Source organism: Schistocerca piceifrons, chromosome 2, assembly GCF_021461385.2.
Source record: "Schistocerca piceifrons isolate TAMUIC-IGC-003096 chromosome 2, iqSchPice1.1, whole genome shotgun sequence".
NCBI lineage: Eukaryota > Metazoa > Arthropoda > Insecta > Orthoptera > Acrididae > Schistocerca > Schistocerca piceifrons.
In genome coordinates, this window is record NC_060139.1 from 900,623,292 (window position 1) to 900,648,570 (window position 25,279).

Genomic DNA, 25,279 nt, shown 5'->3' on the forward strand with positions numbered 1-25,279 from the left:
AGAGAGTTATCATTGAGTTTCTTTTGTCTGAAAACCAGAGCACCACAGATATTCATAGGTGCTTGCAGAATGTCTATAGAGACCTGGCAGTGAACAAAATCATGGTAAGTTGTTGAGTGAATCCTGTAATCATTGCAACAAGACTGTGCAAACCTGTCTGATCTTCCATTTGCCAGCTGGCCACACAATGCTATGCTGCCCTCAGGAAACTGAAAAAAAGGCTTCAGCTTGTTTGTTACCACAAAAATACAAATGAACTTCTCCTTTTCCATGACAACACAAAGCCTCACAAATGTCTGTGCACCCAAGAGCAGCTCAAAAAATTTCATTGGCTGTTCTGACATCCTCCCTACAGCCTAGATGTCGCACAGTTCTGCTTCCATCTGTTTGGCCCAATGAACGATACACTCTGTGGGGAACAATGCGTGGATGATGGGGAGGTTATTGATGCAGCAAGACATTGGCTTTGACCTCAACCAGCAAGTGCTATCATGTGGGCATACAGGCCCTCCCAGCAAGGTGACATAAGACCATCACACTGAATGGAGAGTATGCTGAAAATAGGGTTCTGTAGCCAAAAGAGTGGCAATAATATGGTGTATTGTAATCCTGAATAAAACCAATCTACTTTCAGAAAAATTGTGTTGCATTACTTTCTGAATGCACTTCATATTTCTCACAATATTCTTAGTGCTCGCTTCAGATGAATCAATTATTCTTATCCTTTAGATGATTTCCCCACAAGATAGTTCTACAAAACAAAAAGGGGGTGATAATATGTTAAATAAACCAACTCTTTTGTCTTTAAGGAAACACAGTGAGAGAGCGAAACATCCTGAACGGAGGTCCTTCATCATAATAAGGTTTAAAGAATACAATGCAGTTTAGTGAGAGTGACTATCAAAAGCTTTTGTTACAGTAGAAATACTTAAAGTATGTGGCATTTGTGGACATGCAGCATAATGGATTAAATATTATGTGAACATCAGAAATTACAATATGGGGAAACTCCATCAGCAGTAACACAAAAAAAGATCTTTTGTAGTGCAGAAAAGGACTATTTGATCCATTCCCACTAAAGAATAAACTCGGTATTGCATAACTGCTCTTCAGATGATTCTAGAAAGTGGTTATATGTGACTGATTTTGTTCTTTATTAGTAATGGTCCAAATGTTGACATCCCCATTTATGTATCTATAAACTTCTCAAAAGTAGTTTTGCATCATCATATCTCTCTTTTTTTCCTTAGTAATCTTTTGATCTTAGAATGCTGTTACATACAACTACCCGTGTGATGGCTATAAAAGTAAACCTGCATTCTCTATGTGCTTCAGCAGAGAGTGCAGCATCCCCATACATAAAGGTGACAATGTGGCTTGTGTACACTGTCTGTCTACATGCACTGCAGGGCCAGTGCTTGCTTAGACCATTTGCCCATTGTCCTTTTATACAAAGATGTACTTTCTGCAGAAAATGTTACTCATAGACTAAGATTTCCTGCAGAAAGCTCTCTGACCTAAGGTGATCAAGTAATAAAATGTCTGACAAAGAGTCTAAAAGATATTATGAGCAAGAAGAGCATCCAAAACGTCTATTTAATGCATGACAAATTTTATAGTGTAAATAATTACACAACTACATAAAGTTTCTGCTTGGTGGTACTGTGGATACTTACATGAAAGAGTGGTTGTGAATAAGCACATAACAACAGTATCTTATGGTATTAACACCTTACTATGTAAGAACAGAGAAACATTTGTTATAATGCTCCTTATCATATTTTTTCATTATTAATTTTAAATTATGAAGCATTAGCTATATTCTAAGATTTCTTGGTAAGATGTTGCCTTGTTTTACTTTGCAAGTACACACTGTGCATAATTTAGTCAGATGGGAAAAAATTAAAATCAGTCAATGTGGTACTACTCAACAGTCACTACATACAGTGTTATATGCACACCAGATGTTTTGGTGTCATTACTGCAGTGGCACATCAGTAACTATACTTGTGATCGGTCAACAGCACACACTCTGCAGGCTCCACACCGTGAAAAATTGAGCAGATGCACTGATTTCCATTGCAGTTTCCCCAAAAATATTTATAAGCCTTTCTTGGATGTGAGTTTGTGTTTCACTTTTAGCATTTAGCAATTCTGTCTCGGCCCTTCGTATGATACATATGTCAGCGCTGGTAATTTTCTCAAACATTACTCTGCTGCCACCCACCACAAATTTGTTTGTTATTACAGTACTGTACAAGGTAAAAATTACTTATACATATAAAACTCTGAAAGAAATAATCATTTGCCAAACTTATTTGTATAGGGTGTTATCAAGTCTTTGTATCAAACATCTAGGGATGATATATTACATCATGGGGAACAACTTTCTTTAGATTCAAAATTTTGCTGATGCTTCCTGGTGACACTAGGCATCTTTGGCATTAACTATGCCCCGGACAGGCAGCACAGCATAGGGACCCTGCTTCATGTGCATGGCTTGTGAGTTGCCCATAATCCAGTTGTCTGGTCCACATGAAAGATGTCTTTCTCCATTTAGAGACTTTCATTCCTTAGGTCTTCTTGTTGAAAATCACTCTATCAGTTTACAAGGTAGGTAATATGCAGCTCACCTGGTTAGTAGACACCACTATTTTGGTGAAATCTCAAAACCCAGGGCTGGCAAATACTAAAGGAGACTTAGCATTGCTCAAAAGCATCAACAAACATTTTGACACTAATGAAAGTTGTACCCAATGATGTGATCTGTCACCCTTAGATGTTTGATGCAAAGACAGTATAATGAATATGATGTTTCTCTCTCCCCCCCGAATCATATGCCTTGCTATTGTGAGTTGGTTCATGTTCCTCAACAATGCAGATAGCCATGCTATGCCAGAGTGGTAGGTGTATACAGGTCAGACTAACATATGGTTTGTGCAGAGAGGTTGCAGCTTAGTCAGTAGTTACAGGGATAAAAGTCTTTGACAATATAATGCAATAGGATAGATAAAAAAAATCTACTCACCAAGTGGTGCTAGGAGAATGCACATATAAAAAAAGGTTTCAGGTATGCAAGCTTGCAGAGCCAGTGGCTCCTTCTTTCAGCAGAAGGGTTGAAGAGGACGGAAGAGGGGTGAAGGAAAAGAACTGGAGAGGTTTAGGAAAAGGGGTTACTGTTGTTATGGTCTTCAGTCTGAAGACAGGTTTGTTGCAGCTTTCCATGGTATTTTTTCCTGGGCAAGCTTCTTGATCTTGGAATTACTACTGCAACTTATATCTCTCTGAATCTGCTTACTGTATTCATCTTTTGGCCTCCCTCTGTGGTCTCAGGAAAAGGAGTGGAGTTCAAAAATTGATTTTTGATGCATCCAGTTACATTATTTTGTCAAGAATCAATTATTTAGGGGTAATAGTCTGGATTACAGATTGATCTGGCTTTGCAATATTAGCCCCAGTAGTGCCTTGCTTGTGGGTGCTGAGGACAGGTAAAAGCAAGGGGAAACTACAGCTATTAAAACATCCTGATCTGATTAAGTAAGTAAAATAGTCCTCCATTGTGATCTCCAGGTGGGGAGCACTCAGGAGATGTTGTCATCAGAAAAAATTAATCTATTATTCTATGGGTCAGTGAATGTTAGACACCTTAAACTTATTGATAGTTTAAAGAATTTGAAAGGAGAAATGGATTGGTTGAAGGGATGTAGTGAGAATTAGTGAAATGTGGTGCTAGGAAGAACAGAATTTCAGGTCAAGTAAGTAGCCTACAGAGGTATCAACATGAAATCAAATAATGATAATGGAATACCGTAGTTACCAGGGATAAAATACAAGGAGTGAAACGCTATCTATGACCTGCGTATAAAGCAGACTGAATTACAAGAGTTGATGGATATGAAAGGGAGGCAGCTATTGTGGAAAGAGTGAGATAGGGCTGTAGCCTGTGCTGCACATTATTCAATCTGTACAATGTCCAACCAGTAAAGGAAACCAAAGAGATACTTGGAAAGGAATTAAAATTCAGCGAGAATAAAAAACTTTAAGATTTACCAATGAAATTGTAATTCAGTCAGAGATGTCAGGATCAGATGATTAGTTGAATGGTATGGGTGGTGTCTTCAGAAGAGGTTGTCAGATGAACATTAACATAAGTAAAACAAGGCTAACAGAGTGTAGCTTAATTAAATCAGGTAAATGGAAATGCCGTGTGACAAGGGCCTCCAGTCAGGTAGACCATTCGCCTGGTGCAAGTCTGTCGAGTTGACACAACTTTGGCAACTTGTGCGTTGATGGGGATGAAATGATGATGATAAGGACAACACAACACCCAGTCCCTGAGCAGAGAAAATCTCCGACCCAGCCAGGAATCAAACCTGGGCCGTTAGGTATGACATTCCATCGTGCTGACCAATCACCAACCAGAGGTGGACAAAATGAGAAAAACTGCTTATAAATATCATTTCTCAGACTTACACTTGCATAAAAATGTCCTGTCTGTTCATAACTAATTTATTATTCTTTGCATAAAAATGTCCTGTCTGTTCATAACTAATTTATTATTCTTTGCTTTATTTCTCAAGGCATGTAGAGGAGATAAAACATCTGTTGCTGCTGGAACAATTAACATTCAAGCAGATTCCTCTGAATCAAATGTGTTTTCAGTTCCTGAGGAAGCAGATATTTTAGTGTTCTACAGCACATACGAAGGTTTGTAAAATTTTAATTCTGCTAGAGATGTTAAATTATTCTAGTACATGAAATCATAATGACAACATAGAATTAATCAATTTTCAAAAATGTAATGTAAGTGGATAGATAAAAAATCTGCTTACCAAGCAATGGTGGGAGAACACGCTTATAAAAATATTGAAGTTTGCAACCTTTTTGACCCAATGGCTACTTCTTTTGACTGAAGGGGAAGGAAGAGGGGTTCAGGAAAAGGACTGGTGAGGCTTAGGAAAAGGGGTAGAATTTGGAAATGTCACCCAGAACCCCAGATTGGGGGAGTCTTTGCTTTCATCCCATCTGGTAAGTCTCCCCTGTTCTGGGATTCTGAGTGACCTTTCTGAACTCTTCCCCTTTTCCTAAATCTCATCAGTCCTTTTCCATCACCCCTCTTCCCCCTTCTTCCAGAGGAAGGAGCCACTAGGCATGAAAGCTTGAAAACTTTAATACTGTGTCTTTTCCAGCTACTGCCTGGTGAGTAGATTTTTTTTATCTATTCTATTACACCATAATGCAGCTGCACAGCATATTGTCAAAAATTTGATTATTCTTGTTGTTCTATTAGGTTATAACTACATAAAAGAGTTTATTGTAATATGACTCACAATATGAGATTGGATCTCGTTTTGCTTAAATCATATTAAATTACAGGGTATATCTGCAGGGACTAAATAGGAAGGAGTTTATAAGGACTAATAGGAAGTATCAGAGAAATGAAGATGTGGAAAGTTTCTAAATATTTTAAAGAAGAATGAAAGATTAAAGTCTAAAACGCCATTGATAAAGTGGTCATTCAAGATAAAGGGAACTAACTCAACTGTAACCAATCATGGTCATAAAAGAAGTCATCCTGATATTAGTTCACATTAAGTTCTTTAGGATAATCACAGTTAACTTAAATCAGTATGGCTGGATGAAATATAACCATTTCTCATCCAATGAATATGGACTAAAAATTTGAATACGTAGAGTAAGTTCCTCAAAATCCCACATTAAGTGAATGAGATACAAAATAAAAAGAATGATAGGACACAACATACACAACTTAGGCGAATCCCATGTTAAGTGAATGAGATACAAAATTAAAAGAATGCTAGGACACAACATACACAACTTAGGCGAATCCCATGTTAAGTGAATGAGATACAAAATGAAAAGAATGATAGGACACAACATACACAACTTAGGCGATTATTCACCATAAAAATTCAGTGTTACAAAGTCATGGATCACCTACTCTCAGAGACAGAATTGGAGCGGTAGATGTTAGTGAAGGTCATTGTGTAAATTTACCAAACTGAGCACATAATAAATCTCATAGGTTTTCATGTACACCAGTCTCCGTCTGATGGTTATTATATTCTGTAAAGAGTTAATAATAATTTATCACAACACTGTCGATGTTAATTTTTATTTCATTTACATTTATATCTTTAAACACATAAAGATCAGCAACTCACATAGGCCCTTAGTAACCTACTGAATTTTACCAAGTACAATGCAGATAATTAACATATTCATTCACTCATTGATTGCTAGAGCACCAACGACCATTCCGCAGTGGTAACACTGGTTCCCATCCGATCACTAACATTAAATACTGTCGGGCTGGGCGGGCTGGGCTAGCACTAGGATGGGTGACCATCTGGTTTGCCAAGTGCTATTGGCAAGCGGGGTGCTCTCAGCCCTTGTGAGGCAAACTGAGGAGCTACTTGATTGAGAAGTAATGGCTCCAGTCTCATAAACTGACATACAGCTGGGTGAGCTGTGTGCCGACCGCGTGCCCCGCCATATCCGCATCCAGTGACGCATGTGAGCTGAGGATGACATGGCAGCTGGTCAGTACTGTTGGGCCTTCATGGCCTGTTTGTGCAGAGTTTAGTTTTATTGAATGCTAGATGATGACTCATTAACTGAATGAACAAACTGAATAACACAATGACTAATATTATGTTATGGAAAACAATATTTATGATAAAAATTAAACAAATAATAAAAATTAAACAAATATTCATTATTTCCATGTACTGATTACATACTTATGTAATGATCATTAATTACAGAAATACAATTTGTAGTCTCTGTGTTTAACAGTACAGTGACCTTTACCCCAGAAGTTGTCTTGAAAACTCTTATGTGAAAGTCTTTTGTACATTTATTTCTCTCTGAAAGTTGTTTTCTAAGTTAAATATATTAATTTCATAGTGCAAAAATTCAAATATAATTTTAATGACAACACTTCTAAGAATCAAGTGTGTTTTAGAATTTCAACTTGCAATGCAATTTAAATATGTCATATCTTGATAATAATTCAAAATGCAAGTTTAACAACGGATAAAGAGGAATATTTAGCACTAGTCCTTGGATTCGACTTATGACTTAGGAAACATGCAACAAAAGTCATAAACAACATAGCAACTATAACATGACATTAGTGGCAATATTTTTCAAGTAGACGAAGTCACACAATCACAACCTAACCTAGAACTCAGGCTATACTACAGATCAGTCACAGGTCAAATCCAAGGACTAGTGCCAAATGTTCCTCTTTATCCCTTGTTAAACTTGCTGATTGAGTTATTATTGAGATATGAAATATTTAAATTGCACTGCAGTTTGAGATTCTAAAACACACTCAGTTTTTAGAACCATTGACATTAGAATTCTATTTGACTTTTTGCATTAATTAAATTAATATGTTAAACTTAGAAAGTGACTTTCAGAGAGAAATAAATGCACAAAAGTAGTATTGTCATGAGAGTATTTAAGACAAGTGCTACAGTAATGTTCATTGTACTGTTAAACACAGAGACTATAAATCGTATTTCTGTAATTTTTTTGCTTAGATATTCATGGGTTTCACCAACTAACAAACAAACTGTGAAAATATGGACCATAAGGTGATCTGACACAAGCCATTAATATTACATCACTGGTCAAAGCTGACCACACATACTGAATATTCGTCTTGAACCTCAACAAGATTTAAAGTGCATTGCAACTACTCTCTCATCTAAGCTTTCTGATGATTTATAAACACTTAAGAGGTACTTACTTTTTATAAATATGCATTCTGTAGCAGTTAAGATGGCTGTTCAGCCTCATGCAGAAGTTGTGTTCATTATCAAAGTATATTGAGTAATATTTGTGTTTAAATTGGTTCACAATGCTTTAGTGTGGGATGTTTGCGCATTGAAAATGTAGTTGTAACTGCAGTCTGCTAAATAACCTTTATTCACTTTGCTAATTGTAAGAACATAAATTGAATATTTTAACATTGTGTTACTATACAACTAGAGGTATCAAAGATAGTATTCCATTGTTTATTCTTTAAATTATGAAGTTTATATGCAACAACTAAGTGTGCAAACGTTTAGTGAAGAACATGACACACAGCATCAGTTATTGCACTGCTCAATGCCTCACTGGATTCAGTTTTGAAATACCTGATCAGCACTCTAAAATGTTGTAACAGCCTCCTAGAATTCCATACATATTCCACTATGGATAGAATTCTATCAGTTTGGCCCACATAGATGTTACAAATTTATTACTTAGAATGAAGTCATGTTTGTTGTCATGTTCAGAATGGCCAAAGCTCTTAACCATTTCATACATTTTGTGCTACATATTGTCACAGTCTTTTTTTATAATAATTACTTTATCTCTTTTGTATCTTCTTTTATAATCTTTTGTAATAACCAGTTTTTACATTACAGACAATATATTCTGTTTAAAACATCTAAATATGTGGTATGCTTCAATTATGTATTTCATTCAGTTGAATGTTTATCTCCATAATATCTGCTGTTTGGCTTGACCATTACTAACCGTAATTTTTAACCACTTTGCAGAGTGAAAATCTCATTCTGGAAACATCCCCCAGGCTGTGGCAAAGCCATGCCTCCACAGTATCCTTTCTTCCAAGAGTGCTAGTTCTGCAAGTTTTGCAGGAGAGCTTATGTGAAGTTTGGAAGGTAGGAAATGAGGTACTGGCAGAAGTAAAGCTGTGAGCATAGGTCATGAGTCTTGGTCCGGCACACAGTTTTAATCTGCCAGGAAGTTTCATATCAGCACACACTCCACTGCAGAGTGAAAATCTCATTCTGGAAACATTCTCCAGCCATGTCTCTGCAACATCCTTTCTTCCAGGAATGCTAGTTCTGCAAGTTTCGCAGGAGAGCTTCTGTGAAGTTTAGAGTCTAGGAGATGAGGTACTGGTGGAAGTAAAGCTGTGAGGACAGGTCATGAGTCATGCTTGGGTAGCTCAATTGGTAGAGCACTTGCCCTCGAAAGGCAAAGGTCCCGAGTTTTAATCTGCCAGGAAGTTTCAGGTGTAAGAATGTTGGCTCACAGACAGGAACTGTTAAAATTCAAATAAAGTTGAATAAATGCTATAACTGAAGACAAAGTGAGTGAGGAAATGCTAACTGGTCATGATGTCTGTGGTGACTATGTTCTTGTGGTATACACAATTAAACCAGCACAGTCAGTCCAAGTGGATTTGGTGACATTATCAGATATGCTGCAAGTTTATCATGAGAGATTTAGTCATCAGCACAAACAACACATGAAAAGTGTCAAGAAGCAGATGAACAACAATGTGGGTGGGAGCAAAGAAGAATTCTGTTATGGATGTATACTGGGAAAAATTCATTGAGTGCCATTAAGTAATCTAACAAGTTGACCAATTGCTACCAGTGAACAAATTCATGCCAATGTAAATGGACTTATGTCTATAAAATTTCTTAGAAAAGCTCATTACTATGTACATTTTAAAAATGAATTTAGCAAATTTTGTAAAGTTTTGTTACTAAAGCAGAAGAATGAAGCTTGTCCTGACACAGTTTTTAAATGGAACTAAGACAAATTGTCATGTTATCAAATAGTTCAGGTGTATCACATGAGAGGGGGACGGGCAGGGGGAGGGGAAGGGGGAGAGTTCGATTATAAGAAAAAAGTCTCATAAGTACAGGAAAACAGAGGCATAGAGCACAGCCACCCTGCACACCAAACGAAAACTATGTTGCGGTGGTTACTATATCGTGGAGGGTGCACATTCTTTGTTGAACCATAGTAAAATGCCAAAAGAACTGTGGGCAGAAGCAAGCATACTAGTACATAACTTTTGAATCACAGTAGGAAGTACTCTGCTGCAAACAAAACTTCTTATAAACTGTAGTATGGACAAGGATGCTTTTGAGAACATTTCCATATGCAAGTGACTTCACATTTGGCATCTCCTTCCCCCTCCCTTCTCCCCTTTTCCATCATACACTCACCCATGTGAGGTTTTGCTAGTATTTGTTATGTTACATACAATGTATACAAATCTTGCAGTTGTGGGCTCCTGGTGATCCTTTCAGCTTGGTGCCCCAAGCATTCATTACTAATGGTAGTATCTTGTGTATAAAAATCTTACAACTGTAGCACCTTTAGAGCCCCTCTTAGCTTCATGCCATAAGCATCAATGTGTATCACTTGGGTCTTAAACCAGCCTTGGATATGGATGAGCATTAGGCAACTGGTATCATGTGAGAATCTTTGGAACTGATTGTTATGAACATGTGAACAAGATTTTTCATTCAAAGTTTGATGACAAGGCTGTGCTTGAACATATGGCTGGATAAGTAAACGACAGAGACAGCTTTAGGCTCTGGGTTTCATCTCAAAGGAAGATTGTACTAAGTCACAATTAAAATTCAAGGTTAAAATTGTATACAGGAGTCCATGATATGCAGGAGGCAGCTACACAGGTAGCAGGGACTGTGTGGCCTGCAATGGGTGGTTTTTTTTTTTAGGTTAGAGGGTCTCAGGAAAACACGAAAAGAGCTTCACTCACAAAGGGTGCAGGCTGAATACAGGAAGAATGTAGATACAGGAACCATCAATATAACAGTTGTAAATTCTCATAGCTGTGTTGGGAAAGCACCAGAGCTCCAAGTGCTAATAGTAAGCACTGAAGCTCAAATTGTTATAGACACTGAAAACTGACTACAACCAGAGATGAGCTCAGCCAAAATTTTTGTGAGGAACCTAATGGTGTTCCAAAAGGATAGACTAAGCACAGTTGGCAGTGGTGTGTTTGTTGCTGTTAGTAGTAGTTTATCTTGTCGCAAAATTGAAGTAGATAGTTCCTGTAAGTTAGTGTGGGCAGAGGTCATTGTTGGCAACTGGAATAAAATAATAATTGGATCCTTTTTCTGACCTCCCAGTTCAGATAATTCAGATGTACAATTGCTGAAACATTCAAAGAAAACTTGAGTTTGATTTCAAACACGTACCCAACTCCTACAATTACAGTTGGTAGTGACTTTAATTTACCCTTAATATGTTGGCAAAAATATGTTTAATTCTGGAGGTATGCATAGAACATCATCTGAAATTGTGCTATACGCATTCTCTGAAAATTATTTCAAGCAGTTAGTTCATGAGCCCATGCAAATAGTAAACGGTTGTGAAAACACAAGTGACCTCTTAGCAACATATAATCCTGAGTTAATAACGAGCATCAAAATGGATACAGGGATTAGTGAACACAGGATTGTCATAGCAAGATAGAATACTGTAACACCCAAATACTCCAAAAATAAACAAAAAATATACCTTTTCAATAAATGAGATAAAAATTTACTTCATGCTTTCCTGAGAGACAGCCTCCACTCCTTTCAAATTAACAATGTAAGTGTAGACCAGATGTGGCTTGAATTCAAAGAAATGGTATCAGCAGCAGCTTAGAGATTTATGTCAAATAATTATCAAACAACAGATCTGATCCTCCATGGTACACAAAATGGGACAAAACACTATTGCAGAAACAATGAAAAAACCATGCCAAATTTAAACAGATGCAAAATCTCCAAGATTGGTGAACCTTTACAGAATCTCAAAATTTAGAGTGGACTTCAATGCGAGATGCTTATAATAATTTCCATAACAAAACTTTGTCTCAAAACCTGGCAGAAAATCCAAAGAGATGCTGGTCGTTTGTGAAGTATGCTAGTGGCAAGACACAATCAATGCCTTCTCTGCATGATAGCAATGGAGACACTATTGAGGGCAGTGCTGCCATAGCAGAGTTACTAAACACAGCCTTCCAAAAGTCCTTCACCAAAGAAGACGAAATAAATATGCCAGAATTTGAATCATGAACAGCTGCCAACATTAGTAACATAGAAGTAGATATTCACTTAATAAAAGCAAGTCTTCTGGTCCAGACTGTATACCAATTAGGTTCCTTTCAGAGTATGCTGATGCAGTAGCTCCAAACTTAACAATCATATACAAACATTCGCTCGATGTACGATTTGTACCCAAAGACTGGAAAGCTGCACAGGTCACACCAATATTCAAGAAATTTAGTAGGAGTAATCCACTAAATTATAGGCCCATATCATTAACATCAATATGCAGCAGGATTTTGGAACATATATTGTGTTCAAACATTATAAATTACCTTGAAGAAAATGGTCTATTGACATACAGTCAACGTGGATTTAAACATCATTCTTATGAAACATAACTAGCTCTTTACTCACATGAAGTGTTGAGTGCTATTGACAAGGGATTTCGAACTGATTCCGCATTTCTGGATTTCCAGAAAGCTTTTCACACTGTATCACTCAAGCAGCTTGTAATGAAATTGCATGCTTATGGAATATCATCTCAGTTGTGTGACTGGATTCGTGATTTCCTGTCTGAGAGGTCACAGTTCATAGTAATTGATTGAAAGTATCAAGTAAATCAGAAGTGATTCCCCAAGGTAGTGTTATAGGCCCTTTGCTGTTCCTTATCTATATAAATGATTTGGGAGACAATCTGAACAGCCATCTTAGGTTGTTTGCAGATGATGCTGTCATTTATTGACTAATAAACTCATCAGAAGATCAAAACAAATTGCAAAATGATTTAGAAAAGCTATCTATATGCTGCAAAAATTGGCAATTGATCCTAAATAATGAAAAGTATGAAGTCATCCACAAAAGTGATAGTAGGAATCCGTTAAACTTCGGTACTTCAGTAACCCAATAAATCTATCAAATCTAAAGGCTGTAAATTAAACTGAATACCTAGGAACTACCATTACGAACAACTTAAATTGGAAGGAACACATAGAAAATATTGTGCATAGGCCTAGTCAAAGAATGTGTTTTATTGGCAGGACACTTAGAAAATGTAACAGATCCACTAAGCAGACTGCCTAAACTATGCTTGTCCGTCCTCTTTTAGAATACTGCCGCATGGCCTACTGTAGCTTCATATGCTTTCCTTTGCCTGCTTGGAGTATTCATAACGTTTAGAACTGCTAACTGCTTCAAACGGGATGATTCGGTCCCATTGTTTTTCAGACTCTTGCAGGCTTGGGAGAATACAGTACCATTTTTCTGACCGCAGGAGGATTCGGGGTCGTGCCCACACGGAGTGGCCGGGACGTAACACACCGCACTGCTCCACGGCCAAAGGCCGACTGTACCAATCCACTAAGGGGACAGATGCACCTCTCTTTGTATCTTTTACAGCTGTTTAACCTGAAGTACGGTCTCGATGGCATCCCTGAAACAAGTGTACTAGTCACTGCGTCTCCCGCAAGTGTCTTCCTACTTAACAAAACATAAACCAGAAAGGATTGATGGAGTACATAAAAAAATTCAAAGAAGGGCAGCATGTTTTGTATTATTGCAAAATAGGGGAGAGAGTGTCACTGAAATGATACACGATTTGGGGTAGATGCCATTAAAACAAAGGCATTTTTCATTGCAGTAGAATCTTCTCATGAAATTCCAATCACCAACTTTCTCCTCTGAGTGTGAAAGTATTTTGTTGACACCATGATAAAATAAGGGAAATCAGAGCTTGTACAGAAAGTTAAAGGTGTTCGTTCTTTCTGCACGCTATACGAGTTTGGAACATTAGAGAATTGTGAAAGTGGTTTGATGAACCCTATAACAGGCATTTAAATTTGATTTGCAGAGTGTCCATGTAGATGTAGATGTAGATGTAGATTCTGCACACCAATGTTACTGAAACTTAAGCTGCTCATTATAAAACTGTTCAACAGAGTCCACCTAATCAGATATCTGATGAGGAAAAAGAATCAGAAAATCTCATCCATGACTAGATGACAGAAGGCTTAAGTGAAGAGGAAAAAGATTAGGATATGATGTCAAGTTCTGGAGAAAGCCAAGTATTAAGTGTGAAACAAAGAAGTGAACATGAAAAGAAATAGCCAGAATGGATGACCAGTAGAGCTTGTGTGTTCATGGCTAGAACTACTATCACCAGGGACTACGATCGAAGTTCATATACTGAAGCTTTGCATTCTAGAGGCCATTCATGAAGAACTGAAGCCCCTGATGGAGAATATTACTTGTGCATTAGTTGAATGCCCAAGTGGTGCATAGATTTTGCAGAATTGATGGGATTTACTTAAAAAAATTAGGAAACTTAGCTTTGAGGGTTGACCCATGGGCAAAGGACCATACAGCGCCAGGAAACTGACTGTGAAGAAACATTCAGCCTTGTTGCACATTATTATGCTATTCAAATACTGTTGATATTGGCTGCTGCAAAGAAAATGAAGCCCGACCAGTTTGACATAAAAAAAGCTTTTCTAATTATTGTAACCTATGAAGATGTACATATGGGACAACCTGAAGTCTTTGAAGATGATACTGGATGTGTGTGTTTACTGAAGAAATGTCTGTATGGTCTCAGGTGGGCACTGCATTTTTTGCAACAATGTTTTATAGACTTCATGACAAAAGCTGGATTTAAAACCAGTGATGCTGATCCATCTCTTCGACCATTGGAGCAACAAGAACTGTTCATATGTTACAATTTATGTCGGTGATGGCTTAGTTGTGGGCAGCAACAAAGCAGGTATTGAAGAGCTCATGAAATTGTTGGAGCTGAAGATCCACACAACTAGAGAGTGTCTCAACAATTTTTTGGGTATGAAGATACAGCAAAATTAAGATAGGTTGATAGTAGTAAATCAAAAGGACTGTACAAAGGAAATTCCAGAAATATTTGGAGTGTCTGAGTGTAATAGAGTTTGTACAACAATTAGGTACACATTATTGTCAGGTAGTGAGCTGTCTGATGTGTTTGACTACAGTTTCACTTCTGGACATTTCTTTTGCAGTAAACAAAGCAGCTAGAGCCATTAAAGATCTTACAATTCAAAACTGGAATCAAGAAAAATGAACTTTTAGGTACCTGAAGAATACAATGGATTATGAAATTATCTACAAGTACAATTAAGGTTTAAAATTCTACAGTGATCCTGATTATGCTGGTGACAAGTACATGAGATGGTTGACAGCTGTTGTCATGATTCTCATTCAAGGAGCTGTATCGTGGACCTGTCAATTACGAAAGACAGTGGCTATACCCACTATAGAAGGAGAAAAAATGTCAGCAAATAAAGGAGCAAAGGAATTCATCTGGCTGAAAACATTGCTGTATAAAATGATTGAGCTTCCAAACAAGTGAAACCTCCTACACTTTATGTTGACAATACAAGTACAGTGAAGCTGTCTAAAAATCCAAAATATCGTCAAAAGATGAAGCACATACAAGTCTGTCACTTCTACATCAAGGAAACATTCTTGAACGGGAACCATGGATTAGTACATATTAATGGGTCTAACCAGTTAGCTGATACACTAATGAAGCCATTGCAAAGCGTCCAACTCAAGATGCTGTGTAAAAGAATTGGAGTACAGAAGATTAAATCCATATGAAATTCAGCACTCACTTTTATATTTTTCTTTGGAGGAAGTGTTAACATCGGAAAGGAAAATATAAACTCTATTGTCATATTGGTGTAGAGTGAATTTCCATATCTTTGTTATGTATGTGCAGTAGAATCCTTGGAGAGGTAAAGCTGTAAATGTTTTGGTACTATATTGTCATGAAGAACCAAACTTTTGTAAATCTTCTTCAAATTGTTTTAATCTGTTTTAAGTTAATAATATGAACAGTAGGGCCCATGTTCCATTTCCTTGTAATGCTTTTGTATAAAATTTACATGTACATTTGGAGAACATTCATTCAATATCTGTTGTTTATGAATGGATAAATAAATGAAAACAAATAAATAAAATAGATGGAAGAAGATGCTAGTGTGAAATTCAATGTCCAGAAGTATGCACATCTGATAAAAATTAATAATGCTAATAATATGATTTAAGCAATATGGGATATCAACCCAAGATAGTGTATCAATTAAACTAATTGAAAATGTTGTGACAGAATTTCACAAGGCGTGAGTATTTTTAATAATCACTTTGTAAATGTAGCAGTAAAAATGGAATTAAATGATTCAGTTGAAGAAAGAAAAGAATATATTAAAAGTTATTTCACAAAACTTAAGGGAACTAGAAGTGGCACCAGCATACTTCTCAGAAATTAATAGAACTATAAAATTTATAAAACCCAAAAGCTCAAATGGTGTTGATGGAATTTCAAACAGAATTCTGAAAAGTTATTGTAACTTTCACTGGCACAGAATTTTTTGAGACAGACTAAAATATGCAACTATTAAACCTCTTCTTAAGATAGGTGACAAAAAAGATGCAAATAATTATCATCAAATTTCCTTACTGACATCTTTATCCAAAATATCCAAAAACCTAATGTACTAAAGAATAATTCCACATTTAAGTAGAAACAATTTACTTGGCATATCACAGTTTGGATTCTAGATGGGATGCTCAACTGAATGTGCTATTCATACATTCACTCATCATCTAATATAAACCTTAAATGATAAACTATCACCAGCTCGTATTTTTTGTGATCTTTCCAACACATTTGATTGTGTTGTCTTGTTACTCTTTTAGGAGAACTTAAGTGTATGGAATTGATGGGTATATAAATAATTTTTATGAATCATACTTAATGAACAGAATGCAAAAAGTGCACTGGATTATTCAAATAGTGTTGGAAGGAGAGAAAACTTTACAGACTGTGAAAAAATAACGAATGGGATCTCACAAGGTTCAGTTTTGTGTACACTCTATGTGAATGACTGAACATTCATCAGGCAAAGTCAGTACTTTTTGCATATGATATTAGTGTTATAATAAATCCCATTAGAGCGAAAGCAATGGAAGAGACTTACTGATATTTTCCGGGGAATTATTAAGTGGTTCTCTTACAATGGACTCTTCCTAAATTTTGAAAAAAACACACTGTATTCTGTCCTGTGCAATAAATATTCCTAGTAACAATCAATGTAGCACATGAATGGTAAACAGAGCAGCATGCTCCAAAATTGTGGGCTTACACCTCGTTGAACACTTGAACTGAAAGAGGCATTTTGCTGAGCTACACAAACCACAGAGGTCAGCTACTTTTCTTTTCATCAAATTGGTAGTCTTTGAAACAAATTAATCAATCTCCTAACATATTTTGAATTTTTCCATTCATTATTGCATTATGGAAAAATTTTCTGTGGTATTTCATCACTTAGAAAGATACTATTGATTACACAAAAACAAGCAGTAAGGATCACCTATGGTTATCTTGTAGGTATCTCTTCAAGGAGTTAGGAATTTCAACTGCTCCATCACAACATATATACTCACTGAGAAATACAGTGATGTCCATACCTGGAACACTTGAGGAAAAATGCCATTTATTACCTATTATCAAAATTGTCAGTGGCTCAGAAAAGAGTTCAATATATAGCAGACTATGTTTTGATAATTTGTTCAGTTTTAAATCTAACCTAAAATAATTCCACCTGGGCAGCTTCTTTCTATAGACAATTTTTTATTCAAAAACTGGTACCCTGTATTAAAAAAGTAATCTTTAAATGTAGCTGGGAAGCTAGCACATCAATTGGAACTCGCCACTGTGTTCCTCGAACCACTTCGTCACACCCCTTCATGATGTTCAAGTTTCCCGACGGCAACTAGTCATGTCTACATATCCTGTAAACTGGCTAATTCCACATCATTTTGATAAAAGAACAGTTCAAATGATTATGAAATATTTAACTAACTAACTGCCATTTCCCTAAGGGGTACCATTATCCACTATTTGTCCTCCAATTTCAGTGAAAGACAGCATGTTGAACTTGTTGATTAATGGGATGGGTTGTCATATCCTGAATTCTTTTGGGTTCATGCCTCTCCTGTAGAGGCCAGCTATACCTACTGCTGACACACCATTCATAGTCAAGTGTATGAGTGGTAATATACCCTCTACATCCCTAAAAAGAGACAGTATTCAAGGTAGAGGATAGTATTTTAGGCATCTTTGGTATCTGCATGTATCCCTTGGTACTCCTCTCGACATAACAATTCACAGTAGCTTCCAATTACTGCACAGCAATCAGGGAAATGTTCATCTGCTTATGAATAGCTCTATTTCATCCCTTGCCCAAGAATAACATTCACAGTGTGGCTGCATTGTGAATGTGCAATGTTTTACTGAATAGTATACTGATAACTTGAACCCCCACTTTATGATTCTCTTTTAATTTTTGGATCTGTTACACTACAACAAAGATTACAAGTTCCCTTTAAGAAGCTACTCGGAATTTAGACATTCAAACGTTTGTTTTTTTCAGGGGTATGATCACTAACAAACTAAAGTAACAAACTCAAAAATAGTGGAAATTTATGACAAATGCAGACAGCATACAGTGTTGTTTAAATGTAGCATTATTTGACACTTTTAGTATATGCAGAACACACCCAGCAGCTAGCTTCATAAGAGCTATATTTAAATGATAGGTATACACTTTGAAACACTTTCTAGGGATAAACACAATGACAAGTCAAAAAAAAAAAAAAAAAAAAAATGAAAATATTGCACTGGTTACTGGTACATAAATACCTACACCGTAATTAAGGAGCAATGATTTCTTGCACCACACATTGCTGATGATATTTGTAGAATATGCAACTGTAGCTCATAATCTTTAATTTTCTATGAAAATCTTAAGTTATGCACGACACACATAAATGTTATAAAATTGCCAAAGAATATAACTTTATTCACACAGATACGCACTGGAATTAGGGGCTATGATTGTGCGAAATTAGATATCTGGCCAAAATTTGCAAAGCACATGTGTAGATTATAAATGATGCTATAATACTAACAAGATAAATTTTTATGGCACACGCATTTGTAAATAAATGATATATATGACACACACACACACACACGTCTTGACACCACCAGTATGAAAATCACATGTACATTTTATGTAAAATAGTAGGATCTAGATTTTTGATGTGAATTTATCTGACAAACATGATCTCATTTCTACACAAAGGAAATATCAGAAGTTGGCTTGTTATGTAAATGAATTTCAAAAGCACATATTTTGCACTTAGTAAATAATTTAGGTTTAAGGTTCATTCTTTCTTGTGTGTTTGTCAGTGACTCAACACTTCTACTATTCCATAAGTTGTATCCTTTACTCCTAATTTATTTACATTTTACCAGAACTTTCCTAACCAGATTTTGCACTAGGTGGTTTTGTGACAGATTCTATGTTAGCTTGTGCCACATCCAGTGTTGGTGAGTAGACTGTCTTCCTGCAAATGCCCTTCTTCCTTTCTGACACTACTAGCTGTGTTGACACCTCAGTGTGCAGTTTGATATATGCTTGATTGCTACCAAATTGGCACACTACAAGGTGGTCATTACAGGACCCCTACACCACCAACTGCCACAGTCACTTCATTTATCACTTTGGGGCATTGCACAGATGAAGAATTTAGACCCATATCACCCTTATTGATTGGCCAGTGGTGCAGAAATTGAGATGATGATCTGTGCATGTGCAGCCTGTACACAGAAGCTTGTATGCAGAACATGATTGTCACCATGGCTGAACCCACAAGATCCATGGGTGTGAGTCCACATAGTTTGAGCAGACACCTTCTTGAGCTCCATGTGGTTCCTGATGATGGATGCCTTAACTAGTTTTCTATACAGCATCCACAATAACCACTGCTCTGGCAACTATTTTCACTATTGAGACCAGTGACATGTACACATAAATACACATATTTAGTAATTCACATATCCACTTATGCTTAAGAGCTTTTAATATTATGAGAATATATAAAGCACAGATATGAATATAGAAAACATATTTTCTCTGGGTAGTGAATGTTACTAATCATCCCGTGAATTGCTAATTACTTTTACCAGAATTTGCCAGTTGAAATTGTTCAGTTTTGCCTATGAAACAGAAACAAACACTATTGGCAACCAGTCTCATTATAATCTGTGTTATGAAGAATAAAATGAGTGCTTTCAACTTATGAGTAATATAAAGACTATACATTAACAGTTAAAAAATGCAGATTTATGCATTTGTGTAATAGTTGAGAGTTTTTGTACATCCCTTAATTTTAGAAAGTGTGTGTAGAAATTTATGTGAGGCTACATCAAAGATAAACACTATTTTGTTTCTGTTTCCAGGTAGGGTGGCATATCGTGATACTGAGGAGGGATCTTGGTTCATCCAAGAACTGTGTAGTGAACTAAACAAAAATGGTGAAAGATATGATCTGCTGACAATGCTAACACATGTTAACTTCAATGTGGCTGCCAGAAGAGTGAGGTTAAGTGGAATACGTGAAAGGAAGCAAATGCCAGTGATTCAGAGTTCTCTAACACGAAAGTTTTATTTATCTGAGAAACCACAATTTAATGAAACAGGTATCAGAAGCAAATTAGATGAAATGCATGATCTTCTACTAGATCTTCATACAAAAAAAGAGAAGGAGCCTTCACCCAGAAGAACTGTTAAAAAAACTGTAGTTGATAAAGACTGGGAAACCTCACTCCCTGCACCCATGAGTACATATTCTGTGGTGCCTGAAGATAAAGTAATGCTACAATTAAAAACTTACTTAGACATGTTTTTAAATTATGAAGGAAACTTATTGTCTGAAGATGCAATAGATACAGGAAATATAATATTAAGCCATTTATCTATGTGGAAGAAAATGGATAACAATAAGCGGAAGTTTTTGTATGAACAGGTTATAAAATTTTTTGTCAAATATGGTAGAAAATGGCAGTATTTTCATGTTCTAAATATAAGTGACTCACAAATTGCAAACATTCAAGGAAAATCAAAGCAGCTGTCAGGTTCTTCACAGTCTGTTAATTCTGACAAAAAGTAACAGTAAGAACTCTACTTTAAAAAAAAATCCATTTACATTTTATATGGAAATATGAAATGTAAACTGATGAGAAAGTTCCTACTAATATTACAAGTAATGAATCAAATGATGACTGTAGTGTATTATATTTCCAAACATTCTTTTAATCTAGATATTTACTACAATTTACAGAAGATTAATTCTGCAACTGAAAGCAATATTTTACTTTGCTTCAGTGTACTTTTCACAATCAGTATCAATAAGAAATGTTACAAACACTTTTTATACATTTTCAGTTGTGAACTACATTTAGACAAGTCAATAACACATGAAAGTTGATTGTTTTTCTCATAAATTCAATAAACTCCTTTGTCAAATTTAATAACTTACTAGTTACATATTTGTAATAGATAAAGCTGTCCCATAACTGTAAAATAAAGACTGTAACTGATAGTCTGTGAAAAATGAGTTAACTACACTGTTTTTGAACAGTCACCAAGGTATAGAACATTTTTCTGTTATTTTTACTATATTCAGTTACTCAACTGCCAATGGTGCAGATTAAAGCGACAGAACAGAGACTGAAATGAAAGTGAATTTCTCAAAGTTACAAGAACTAGTAATTCAGAAAAACCTTTATTAGAAAAGCAGTCTCATTGTACTGAAATAAGACTGAGTATCAGATTTTTGGAATAGTGTTTCTGAAGAATACATCATTATTCACTGGTAGATATTTAAGATATATTGATGAACTGATTTTAGTCATGAGATAAGAGCATTGTCTCCCTGCGAGCTTCAGCACTCGAATGCTGTTAAATTATTTATACAGATTTCCTGTTTGATATATGAATCACTGTTTTAGTGTGTGACTACATTTATCAAAAAAATTCAAACAAGGGAAATTAATCTACACAACAGATACAAACAGTACCATCTGGAAATGATAGTAATAAAAACTGGCAGGAAACTGATGAATGATATGAGGTATATTTCGATTTACTTCTGTAGATGTATTTTTTTCTACAATATCACTTCTTGTTCCTCTTCTTCTTCTTCTTTTCTCCTTCTTCTTCACACCTTGCTCCTATATTGCAAAGAAGTTCATTAAAGATTGTTCTTACAAAATTACATTTTCTTTGTAGCTACACATCTTTTAAATTAAAGGGGTAATTAAGCTTCAGAATTCCCACAAGTACACATTTCAAGAATAAAACAAATGTTTCTTTAAATCCATGTTATCATTGTGATTAAAGTACTTGGTGCAAAACTAAATTGAGCTTCATGATTAATGTCTACTTCAGGCCCCTGCAAGTATTTATGAGGCTGAGACCAACCAGTTGTAAACCTGTTTCGCTGCCATCTAGACTGAATACAATAACATGGTTGTTGACATTTTCAATTTTGGAGACAAGCAATTTGTTGTAATTTTTATATTTAGGGTGAAAAGCCTCAAAATCAAGCTCACAAATAAATTTTTTGTTTGATTACTAGTTTCAGCTACATGCAAGCCACCATCATATCATAAAAACATTCTTGCTTAGTGTAACTGCCACAGTGGCTCAACACATCATTAAAACTGTTTTTTTAAGAACTGACAAGACCAAATCAGAGCAAACAGGTAAAATATCTTTACATCATTCATAACCAGTCAATAAGAACAAAGGCTATAAAAATAATATGTTATGGCTTTAAAACTTATTAACTGACACAATCTGATCAGCATTTGTATTATCTCATAGCAGAGATCATCATGATTATGTTATTACAATGCAGCACAAATACTGATCAAACAGTGTCAGTTACTAAGTTTTAACAGTGTAATGCCCAAGTTTTATAGTTTTGCATCGTCAGCAAACGTTACAGTTTTTGAACTACCCTTTAAAGTCATTGAAAGATAATTTATACAAGCTGTGAAGAACAGTGGATCTAGTGCAAATCCTGGTGTGACCCTTCACAATATGTTCCCCAATTCCCAGGTAAGATTTGTCCCAATAACACAGTCTTTCAGTGTCATGCTCTATTTGCCATTCTGAAAGTAATAATCCATTTATGTAAGAGGAATGTCAACACCAACAAAACATTTTAATTTTATCAAAGGAAAATTTAGTCAAGGAAACCGATAAGTTAAGAGACTCAATTGCTGGCCATTATGAACCTTCAGGAGGTGAACTAACTTGACTATTGCCCATTCATAGTTTGTCTTACTGGATGCATAAATATTTTGTTTTGTTATTGATGAGCTACATGGTGTAATGATACCCTCTTCATGTTTTATGTTCATCTACAATTTAATTAACCATGACATTGAACCATTCTCATTTTTGTTGTTAACTACAAGCTAACTTTTTCACTGAGCTTGCCCATTATGCAAGTGCAAGTTACTGTTGGTTATTACTGGTACATCTAGTTTTTGTTCAGCTTGTGCCTCCTATGAACATCATTTGAGGATGTTTGTATTGACAACTGAAACCAGTCTAGTCATAATCTTTTAATCCCTATAATGCCTATATGCACATGTGATCTACATAATTCAAAGATTTTTGTAAAAATATTTTTAAATTTTAAGAAATTACTTGAGACTGCTTTCTCCTTCCCTGTAAATACGACACATTATTTTAAGACTTACCGTCAACCAAACTATTTTGTATTTTGAATCTGCACTAATCTCATTAAATATTATTGTAATTTTTTTCTGCTGTAAACACACTTCCGCCGTTGGCAATCAACCTATCTTTGTATACACATATTTTACAGACTACTAGATGCTTTTTTTTCTTCAAAAAGTGAGTCCAAAATTCAGGTGTGTCCTATTCTCAAAATTAATATAAAAATGTTTAAAATGCCTTCCATGGGAAACTTATCTCTACCTGGAAACATTAGATTCAACTGGAAGCAAAAGTGCACTGATGCAACGAACATGAGTTGTGGGGATTCACTAGGTTGCTAACACTTTCTCCCTCCTGCCCTGCCATCACAAACCCAGGCACAGCAAAACTTGCGTCTAGAAAGAGCTTCCTTCACAGTACAGAACCACTCGCTGACACTCCACATCAACACCAGGAGAAGAGATGGCAGGTCAGATGCCAGCATCTGGAGGAGTGGCTGATCCTGCAAGAAGTTCTTCCCCCAGGCCACTCAGAGAAATGGTCCACATGGAAATCACTCAACCACCTGCGTTCTTCTGTCACAAGATCCAAGAGTAATCTGGAGAGGTGGGGCTTCCAGGTGGACTCTCTCCAGTGTGACTGCGGAGCTGCCGTGCAGACATCAACACATCTACTCCAATGCACATTACCTCCAACTGTGTGCACCATGGAGGACCTCATAAACGCTACACAAAGTGCACTGGACGTTGCAAATTTTTGGGCATCCACTGTATAGATTAAAATCACCTTATGTTTGATAACACAATCTGTGTCTAATCATTTATTTCATTCTTGATTAGTTTAATTTATAAACCATAATGTATGTAGTAATGCATCTATTTTTTTTTTTTTTTTTTTTTTTTTTTTTTTTTTGCTTCTGACATGATAAATAAATATCACAAACCCAGAACACTGTCACTGCAATCTACGATGCCAGTGAAATTGAATTGAAACTAATTTGAGTTATCAGTAACAGTACAATATTTTTCTTAGAAGCTAGTTTTGTAATGGAAAAAATAAAAGGTATTTGTATGACGTGTGCTATAAATTGAAAGTAATAGCATATGCAGAAGAATATGGAAACAGAGCAGCTGAATGGCACTTCAGCACTCTGCCAACAGAAAAACATTTGCAGTTGACTGGCTAGTAAACAAGAACTGCAAAAAATGAGGAAGACTGAATGCGCAAATAGAGTACTGAATGCAAAAGGGCCAAAACTAGAAGATGATGTATTGAAATGGAATCAAGGACACTATTAAAATGGCACTGGATCAGCCACTCCTCCAGATGCTGGCATTGGAGTTGATACAGGGTCCGGCATAAAAAACTCCCCGACTACAAAGTAACGTGCAGCGGACAGTAGAAGGAGCAGAGTGGTGGGGGGCACGTCGTTAAGTAGCTGCCTACGTGCCGTTTTCAGTGTACGCCATGGCGTGGTCTGGTGAACATCGTGCCTTCGTAGTGGAAGATTTTATTCAAAATGGCGAATCGCCTATTAATACTCAACGTGCTTTTCGCGTTCGCTTTGCGCTCGGACGACGGGACCCTGTTCCCGATAAGAAAACAATTTATTCTTGGGTTGCTAACTTTCGCGAGGCAGGTTCCGCATTAAAAAGGAAACCACCTGGACGACCACGGACTGCAACAGGCCCCGGAAATGTTGATGCAGTTAGAGCTTCAGTTCAACAATCTCCTCGATGATCCGCTAAAAAGCATGCGGCAGCATTACGGATATCTGATCGAAGTGTGAGAAGAATCTTGCAT

The 25,279-nt window shown here is 36.2% G+C and overlaps 1 protein-coding gene across 1 annotated transcript in view; it reads left to right on the forward strand.

Moving 5' to 3' along the window:
* Window positions 1-20,935, forward strand: part of LOC124777505 (caspase-1-like) — a 71,710-nt gene extending 50,775 nt beyond the window's left edge. The window contains exons 5-6 of the mRNA XM_047252948.1: window positions 4,581-4,707; window positions 20,182-20,935. Of these exons, the coding sequence (XP_047108904.1) occupies window positions 4,581-4,707; window positions 20,182-20,891 (837 nt within the window). The 3' untranslated portion in view covers window positions 20,892-20,935. The remainder of the gene's footprint in view (window positions 1-4,580; window positions 4,708-20,181) is intronic.
* Window positions 20,936-25,279: the final 4,344 nt, after the last annotated feature.